Source organism: Egretta garzetta, unplaced genomic scaffold (genome assembly GCF_000687185.1).
Source record: "Egretta garzetta isolate BGI_Z169 unplaced genomic scaffold, ASM68718v1 scaffold151, whole genome shotgun sequence".
Classification (NCBI taxonomy): Eukaryota; Metazoa; Chordata; class Aves; order Pelecaniformes; family Ardeidae; genus Egretta; species Egretta garzetta.
Window position 1 is genome coordinate 5,462,523 of NW_009258615.1, and position 9,355 is coordinate 5,471,877.

General features: G+C 36.7%; 1 protein-coding gene across 8 annotated transcripts in view; it reads left to right on the plus strand.

Moving 5' to 3' along the window:
• The window catches only part of ANAPC4 (anaphase promoting complex subunit 4), a 32,592-nt gene that overhangs the window by 2,281 nt on the left and 20,956 nt on the right, over positions 1-9,355 (plus strand). For 6 of the 8 annotated variants that reach the window (XM_035903482.1, XM_035903486.1, XM_009648042.2 and 3 more), the window contains 10 exons: positions 1-184; positions 688-768; positions 1,074-1,146; positions 2,742-2,892; positions 3,400-3,500; positions 4,742-4,863; positions 5,470-5,545; positions 6,055-6,106; positions 6,853-6,997; positions 8,686-8,782. The exon at positions 1-184 is cut by the window's left edge and continues 54 nt beyond it. In XM_035903482.1, the coding sequence (XP_035759375.1) occupies positions 1-184; positions 688-768; positions 1,074-1,146; positions 2,742-2,892; positions 3,400-3,500; positions 4,742-4,863; positions 5,470-5,545; positions 6,055-6,106; positions 6,853-6,997; positions 8,686-8,782 (1,082 nt within the window). Of the gene's footprint in view, positions 185-595; positions 769-1,073; positions 1,147-2,741; positions 2,893-3,399; positions 3,501-4,741; positions 4,864-5,469; positions 5,546-6,054; positions 6,107-6,852; positions 6,998-8,685; positions 8,783-9,355 lie in introns of all 8 variants that reach the window. The other 2 variants (XM_035903487.1, XM_035903488.1) reach the window with 2 other exon arrangements.

Sequence of the window (9,355 nt, forward strand, 5' to 3'; positions counted from 1 at the left end):
CGGAGCACCAGTTCCTGTCTGATATCTCCACTGCCCAGTTAAAAAGTCCCAGTCAACTTTTGCATCCACTGGAGAATAAAAAAACAAATGCACAGTATTTATTTGCAGAAAGAAGCTGCCAGTTCCTACTGGATCTTATTACTGATCTAGGATTCAGACGAGTGCTCTCTGTTGGAACACCCAGGTATGTCAATGAGAATTATTACACTTTCAAAGAATTTTTGTGTCTCAAAACTGCAGCTTACTAAGAGTTAAATAATCAAGGGTTCTCCCATAACAAGAGGTTCACTGTGCTTTAATTGGTTGGGATTATCTAAGCGTCTTGGTGGGGTCTTGCTTGGAGCTCATAAGATAGAGAAGACTGTAGCTGCACTGCAAATAACATGCACACACTTTAAATATATTGCTTTGTTTCTTACAGAAGTGGCAATGAGTTTCTTTGCTTATGTTTGGGGTTTTTTTGTTCATGGAGAGCCAGTAGGCTTCACTGACTTTTCATCTTTTAAGACTAATGTATTTTTCTAACTTTGAATATTAGCCAAATGGAATCACGCACATTCAGATTACTCCATTTTCTCTATCTGTTTGGTTTTAGGTTTAGTAAAGTACCAGGCATTCTTGTCTTGCAAGATAATTTCTGAAGCCAATGATGATGTGTTAAATTTCTTTGCTCCAATTATACTTCAGGCTTCATGAAATGATCCAGTCAAAAGCATCACAAGAAGAAGATTTCAGGGTTAGAAGCCTTCTGCTAGATATTGATTTCAGGTAGGTTTTGAAAAATGTTTATGTGTCTGAAGAGTATGTACAAATATTTGTGTTCTTTAAGAGATAAATTGGTCGTTGTTTTCCCTGTCCTGTCTCTGCATCTCTGTTCCTGCACACATACACAAATGGCATTAAATTTATGAGAAAAGTAATTGGACTTAATGATTCCCAGTATTGGTATGTTTTGTCAGTAATCAGAACCCAAAGATGTTGTTTTTCTTAAGGCCTTGTTTTCACTGTAAATGCCCCTTAGCGCAGGCAAGAAGTTGCTTATGTTTTTCTACTACTTAAAACTTATTTTACAGGTATTCACAGTTTTACACAGAAGATGAATTCTGCCACTACAACATGTTTAATCATTATTTTTTTGGTGGAGAGGTAAGGCCAAGTATTTCTTGAGTGCTTTATAAAGAATTACATGTTGTTGATGCAGAATTTTGTAAGAAAGTCATGGCTAGTCTAGCAGAAAACAACTATCATGAGATAAAAATGGTCAACAGTAGTGGAAATCAAAGAGTAACAGTGCCTCCTCAGTAATTATCTCCCACTTGATTCAAAGATAAAGTTGCCTACTAAATTTATGCTCACTAATGTTACTTATACACCTTAACCACTGCTTTTATTAAAATGACAATTCGGCGTGAGTTGTCGCCATACATAAGTATTCATTAGCCCTGTTTTTGTGTTGCTACAACAGAATTAATTGTTTTATTCACAGCCTTTACAAACCCAGTGGATGCCATGGGACTTGTTCACTGGTACTTGAGGTGGGAGGGAAGAGGAGGTTTTCCTGCTTTATTGCAGGCAAGCAAGGTCAAAAGGTTAACCTTGTTCTCATAAAATGAAGTTGAATTACTGTCATGGCTAAAAAAAAATGCTGAATTTCTTGTTTCTTTTTAAATGTCACATGAAGTGCTTAATTTTGAGTTCATTAGGAAACCTGCAGCTGCAGTAGGACATTTATTGTAACTTTGTACAGAGAATCACAGTGTAATTCAATTCCAAACATCAATTTCAAACATTCATCCCAATAATATACACTCACTCTTCGCTCTTCCCCTGCCATTATTAGTAAGCCACCACAGATTTGCATAAACATGTTTATTGTAATACCTTTCATGCTATGTAGATAATTTTCAGATTTTTTCCATTCTAAAGCCTAACTTTGAATGGGATCTTGAAAATAAAAATAATTGCTTAGAATGAAATGGGAGGCTGGTCTGAAAGCCTTACTTTTGAATTTTTTTTATCCATTACTGTATTCAATTTTTGTATTTTTCAATTAAAACCAACGACTTTTCATCTGCATTATAAACATGGTAATGTTCTTTTCAAGGTGTGAAAAGGTGACACCTGTAATGGCACTGTATTGCAGTGTATTCAAAGGCTGAATTGCAGCACTTTTGAGTGCATATTAGTGTTAAAAACCTGGTTTTGGAATGCAGTAGAATCTAAGTAATAGATGAGAGAAAAATGCAGGATTGCAGTGAATACATACCTTTAACATTTCCTTTAATAATAGAGTCCAGGCTGGATTGCTAAAATTTGAACACTATATATTTTTATAACCAGTATGAATTGAATCAGTTTTCAGTTGACTGAATTTTTTTCCCATTACTTTGATAATGCTTTACAGAATAAAACTAAAGGGCATGAATATTCTGAGCCTGAACTTTGTTTTCTTGCTATGAATAACATCTTTTTTGCAAGTTAAATTTAATACCCTTGGGAAGAAGACTATCTTAGGAAGCTTGAACTGCATCTGCCCTTGATACGTTCCCTGACTGAACAGTGCACTTGTTTTCAGTGCGTCAAGTCTAGTTGGTTTGGTTTTTTGTTTTTTGTAAATGCTACATGAGAGGAAATTCACCTCCACAAGAGGAAACAACTTCCATCTTCTAAGTTGAAACTTATACAGTATTTTTACAGTTTGTGAATCTGTATTTCTGGGTATTAACCTGTGTTTCTTACAGGCTGCACATGAAACTTGCAGAAAATTCTTGTATCAAGACAATGGTGAAAGTGTCATTATGGTAACTGATCCCCCATTTGGAGGCTTAGTGGAAGCACTGGCTTCTAGTTTTAAAAAACTGATGGCAATGTGGAAGGAGACAGAAAAAGAAGGTCTGTATTACCACCAGATAGGTGGGTTGAGCTGTAACATCACTGTAAGAGAAAGTACCTGTTTAAAAGTCTGTGATTTTTGCTACTCAGCTGAATGTGAACACACTCATGTTATAATTTCTAAAGATGAACTACCATGTATCTAATATACTGTCCTGATACTTTTAGTTTAATAATACCCAGTTCTTTACATCTCTCTTAAAATTTTATAAATTGTTTGAAAGTCTATTGTGCAATTAAAATGGACTTTAAAGGTAGAGAAGAGTAAGGTGTCAGGCCAGTACCATTTCTTACCAACGTAGGCAGGTGACAAGAATTGCTAGTTAAATAGAGCTTGCAGCTCTACATACGTAAAATATACCAAAACTTTGTGTCACCTACAGGAACTAGTTCTTATGCCCAGCATGACATACATATACATGTTTCTGTATTTACTGTACATTTTTCATGCTTCATGTACCTTCTTTGTTTTTCTTTAATGTCCATCTAAGTCTTTTTCATTACTAGGTCATAACAACCAAGAGATGCCCATGTTCTGGATATTTCCCTACTTCTTTGAGTCTCGTATTCTGGAATTTTTCCCAAGCTTCAGTATGATGGATTACCAGGTATAACTGAATGCAATGAGTCTGCTAAATTTCAGTCTTGTGCAACGTGAACAGGAATATGAATGAAAGCAGATATAATGGTAGCGCTTGCCTGTAGATGGGCGACCTTCTTGAACTTCAGTTTTGACTGCATCGGAGGCACTGCAAACCCTGTGGAGCCCATCATGTGAAGCCCAGATTATGTCATACCTTTGATAACTTTGTCACACGCCTACAGTTCATTACGTCCCTTTAACCCATCTGTCATCTGACCATTAACTAATTTCTTCTGCAGAATTTTCATTGTGACAAAATTTGCACTAATTTTGACAGGTGCATATTGCAGAGGTCACTTGAAGAAGAGTATTTAATTTTTCCCAGATGTTGAAATGTCAGTAGCTTGGTGGGTAATGCCCAGCTGTGGTCAAAAAAAAAAACCAACCAAACAAAAAACCCCAACAAAATAAAAAATTAAGGTCTTTCATCTCCAAAATTGCTGAGACTGGAGTAGAATTACAACAATGGAAATTCTTGGAATCATGTAATAAATGAAGTTGTCAGTGATAAAGCAATAATCTAGCATCAACTTCTCCAATGTTGTACCCATCAGTGACTTTTGAGAGATCAGTCACGTGTATTCATGATATTGAAGTTTTATTTTCTTGTATAACAATTCTGTATAAAGTTTGACATGGGTGTTCTGGACAACATATTAATATCTTGTAGAGTGGAAATTTGTGGAAGAAAATTGGAAACTTGTGCTAGGCTAGACTCTGCTTTCCAGCTGGTGTTCAGAGATGATAATTTTTGTGACAAGTCTCTGAAGGCAGTGCTGGAAAAAGCAGTGCTGATGGGATTTGCAACTTTGTAGTTATTCTGAGATAGGTTAAGATGCACGGCAACTCTTGTACTGCCAGACAGACCAAACAGTATAGTTCTGTTTCTTTCAATGGGTTGCTCTTTTGTAGAACAGACAACTGCAGTGTTATCTCAGATATCCTGTGCAAAAGAGCAAAAAGGAGTAAGTAAAATAGGATTATTGTAGTGCTGGGAACTTAGCTTCCTGAGTCTAGCCTGATATTATGGTTGCACAAATTTAAAAGTAAATGAGACAAAATATTTGCTGTAGAATTTGTAATCTAAGTCTTTTATATAAAAATGAAAATTTCATAAGGCACGTGTAAAGATAATAAACATGTAAATAGTTTGCCTGTGCTTAGCATTCAGTTTAAGACTCTTTCTCTATGGTTTTATTTTTCTAGGTAGACTATGATAATCATGCACTTTATAAACATGGCAAAACAGGTCGTAGACAGTCCCCTGTCCGTATCTTCACAAACCTCACCCCAAGTAAGATTGTACTTCCTGTAGAAGAGGGTTATAGGTAAGATGTGACTGAAAGAGTGTGTTTGTTTTTAATTAGGGCATAAAGTTTCTAAGGGACTTTGGGATGGTGCTGTTCAGTATTGTCATGCCTAACTTTTGGATGCCAGGCTCAAGAGCACATTTCTCTGTCTCATTCTAAGGTTGCATGTTCTATAAATGATGTGTAGGAGAGCTGGGCACCTAAAAAGAGGTTTACGCTTTCCAGTGTGGAATGATGAGATTCCTCAGCTAGTCCATAGGAAATGTTGTATATGCCTATAAGAGACAGAGATTTACAACTATCCCTTATTGAGACAGTAGTTAATAAAATGAACACTGAGAGAAGCATCAAGGACAAAGGAATGGATTTGGTTTGATTTACTGCTGATGGTGTTGCTAACTTGAAGTTAAGCACCTGAATTTTACTATTTGGGTGTATTTTGGATGTAATCTAAATGATTATGAGGCTCTGGGCCTAAATGGTGATTTTATGCATCAAAAACATCATCTTTAATTTAGCCAAGTGTTTTTGCAACCCTTATATTTATTGTTGAGCTTGTATGAAATTAATTTATATTCCTTTGGGAGTGAACAGTGAACCAGTGCATTTGTAATTTTTTTCCAGGTTTTGTGCTGTATGTCAGCGGTATGTTAGTTCTGGTAACCAGCACTGTGAGATATGCAATTCGTGTACGTCAAAAGTAAGTATTTTGACTTCTTTCTGGATGGCAATATTAGCAGTAGTCAAATAATAACTTCTGTAATATTTGCTCTGGTAAAAACCAATTCCGAAACTGATTTCCTTGGGAAACCCCAAACAGTTCAGTTTCATAGACTTAATATTAACTTCACGGGACATCATTCATAACCCACTGGGAATTAATTTCTCTTTCCCCAGTTCCTTTGTGTTGGAAAGAAGACAGGAAAAGTTCACCATTTTCCACTTACACCGTGCCTTATTCATCAGTCTTCTGCTGATGCATGCATTTCTTAAGTTTTGGAAGTTGTGGAACTTGCTAATCTCAAAACACAGCCATTTTGCTCTGGTTTTCACAGATTCTCAGGGATGCCGTTTTTAAGTTAGTCCTTCCAACAGAGGACCTGTTTCTGTAAATAATGGGGCCCATACATCAGTAGTTCAGTTTTAAGATAGAATCAGTGGGGGTTTTTAAACAAACAAACAAACATTGCATTTCTTCATATTTTGTAGGATGGTAGACAATGGAAACACTGTGTTCTTTGCAACAAATGTGTAAAACCCTGTAAGTAGAGAAAAACACTTTTCTAAATAAAAGTACACTTACTGTTTAAGCTATAGTCCAAAGAAACAAAGATGACAACCAGAAGAGAAAATACTGTGAAATAAAATGTAATCATTCAGAAGACAGTAATGGAAAAATCTCAATTTTACACGAGTTGCCATTGTATAACTTAGGTATATTTGCACTGTGTGGAAATGTGATAAATCCTTGTCAAGGCATACTAAATCCCAGTTCTGTTTGTTACGGGAAAACTTAAATGTTCTGATTTGCCATATAAGAGTTTCCTGATTTTGTAAACTTTTTAAATTAGAATTTTATAAACAAATAGGCAATTAGTAGAATGTTTGAGAGGGTGTGATCAAGTTACGTTTCATACACAAATGCAGTTGTATTTATAGCTGTGTTTAAATAGCTGAAGCACTCATTTTCATTACCGATACAGAAATTGCAATTTGTATGTCCGTTTGAATATCTGGACTATTTTTCATGTTAAGATCACACACAGGATAACAGTTCTAATGGCAAAATAATTTGATTATATTGAAATAGTTACACAGTATATCTAATGAAGAAGTACCTGGCTGCCTTATGAAATGTGGTAAGGGACCAGAAACTGACTACAAGCATCCCAGTAAAACTACAACAAAATTAAAAACCTGGTAACATAGCCTATATTTAAAGCTGAGTTTCAGAATGATCATTCTAAACCTTTTCAAGGTCATAAATCGCGTTAACCTATTTTGCAGCTTGGTTTCACTGTAACAATTGCAACTGCTGCGCTCTTCAGAACCACACTTGTGAGAAGTCTGATGCTGGCTGTTTCGTCTGTGGCAAGGCAGGTCACAAACGCAGTACCTGTCCCAGTCTCTCCCACACCAGAACAGCTTGCCAGTAAGTGTGATATTGCATTAATATAATAAAGAAAAGCATTCAGATAAGATTAGATCTTATCTGAATAAGATGGGATTACTTAGAAAGAGGTATTTTTTGGCTTTGGGTGCAGTTGTCAGCTTTCACTGTTGTCCACTTGCTGTATTGCTGGGCAGGACATACTGAAGGAGGATATGATAAAAAACAGGCAGGCAACTTACTCTGGCTCCCAATTCCTTAACTGTGGCTTTTCTTTCAAAACCGATGTATATGGATCCCAAACTCGGTGAACAGTGCATGGGATAGCTCTGTCAAGAAGATTCGGAATTACAGTGATGACCATGTTTATCCTCTTCAGATTCCTCCTGAAAGTGAGGAGTCATGCAGTCACTGCACTGTTTTTATTGCTTCGTGTCTCTTTTGCTTTTTTGTGGCATCTTTTTCTTTTTTCCATCTGGTATTTCAGGTCCTCTTTGTAGTACGGTCTAAATCTCCACCATGTAAGATTGTTATTAAAGAGGGGCACATTAAGCTCTTTTATTCTGCCAGGATTGTGCTTCTGTAATGTATACAAGCACATACTTGTATGTATCAAGAGACAAAAAAAAAATTGCGTGTGATGGTCTTCAGATGGGACAAACTGAAAAGAGGAGCGGAGATTTGCTAAGAGATGATCCAGCAGTTGGCTCAGTCATTCCAGGTCGGGTTAGTTGGCCCAGACTTCTGTATCTTCCTCTCCAGAGTGCATGGGTTTGTTTGTGATTCTTGACTTGAGTGGATGTAACAGTGGAAATGCAATGTTTCCCTTCCGAAAGATGTACCTCTGTTGCATAGTGAGATTCAGATAGTTAAGCTCTTGGATCAGCATCAAGAGGGTCACCAGATGCCTGCTGGACGGTAGAGGACTACAGGTGTATTGCTTCATGTCCTGCTGTGACATCAGTCTGAGTTTTGGTTACGGAGTATTAGAGCTAAAATGTAGCAATATTTCATTTTACATTTCTCTTTTAAAAATTTCCTCCCCTAACTTTTTTTTTATTCCTTTGCTTAGAAAAGTAAAAAGGATACTAAAAGAAATTCATGAAACCATCTGTTTCTTCTGTTAAGTATATATATAGTACTGGAACAGTTTAGTCCATTCAGGCCATCAGTTATTTCTTTTTGCTGGTTTACTACAGAAAATAACTTAGGTTTCTTCTTCTAATAAAAACATTTGTATGCTTTATTTATTAAAATTATTCAGTGTTTAGTGTTATGAAATCCATCCTTTGTCAGAGACAGAAAACAATCCACTTGCTAGTTACATTTAGGTCCTGTATTATGTGCAGGAGTCTTCATAATGTTGTTAAACTTCATGTGCTTCTTTCTAAGCCTTTCTATTATCTATTCATGCATTATATATTGAGCACGGAAGTCTGTATGTGCTGTTTTATGCTCGGTCAGTGGCATTTCTTAAGTTTTCTACATCCATTTAAAGGTAAATGCTGAGTAAGTGCATAAATGAGAGGTAATTAATGGCAATAAAGTGGACAAACAGTTTTAGGAAGATTAAATGTCGTAGCATTGTAAGATGGAATGTTCCTTGTACTTTTTGTGACAGTACTTCTGAGTTCATATACTTACATGGGCAGATTATTTAAAATACCAGCAGATGCAGAAGTATGTTCTCCATTTTATTCTAATCTGTATCTTTCTTATTTGCTTTCCAGAGCTGACAAAAAGCAAAGGCAGAAAACTCTAAAGAGGGTAAAGATGGGGATCTGTAAAAGATCAGCTATGAAGCATGCCACGTTCTCCAGAAAGAAAGTAAAGAATAAGAAAAAAAAGATGTGATGTTGCTTGCTAATACATAATTTATTTTTTTTTTTATTTTTATGGACAGCCTTTGATTCCATTCTCTAAAAATGTTAATATCCAAAATAAAACCCGATTGAATTAAGTGTCAGTTCTTTTATTTTACACCATCACTGGTAATATCCAAAATAAAACCCGATTGAATTAAAAGTGTCAGTTCTTTTATTTTACACCATCACTGGCACACACAAAAAGAAAGCTTAAGTAAACCACACACCATGTATTCATATAATGTAACAATTTTGTGTGTTTGGGATTAGCTATTTGCCTCGTTTAGTGGGAGTCTGAAGTCAAGGGAGGAGTACTGCTGAGGAGTGAGGTACTGGTGGGTACTGGTGGGTATCGAGGGGCTGGGGGCAAGGGAGGAAGTGAGGTGAGGTGACAGCACAAATTCTTGGGAATCCAAGCTCTGTTAGTCCCAGCCCTCGGTGCCACAGCTCTGCCCCACGCTGAGGGGAAGCGGTGTGACCCGGGGCGCCCCTGCAGGCTTAGCTTTGCGCGGGAGGCCGGCGAGGCCGGGCTTTC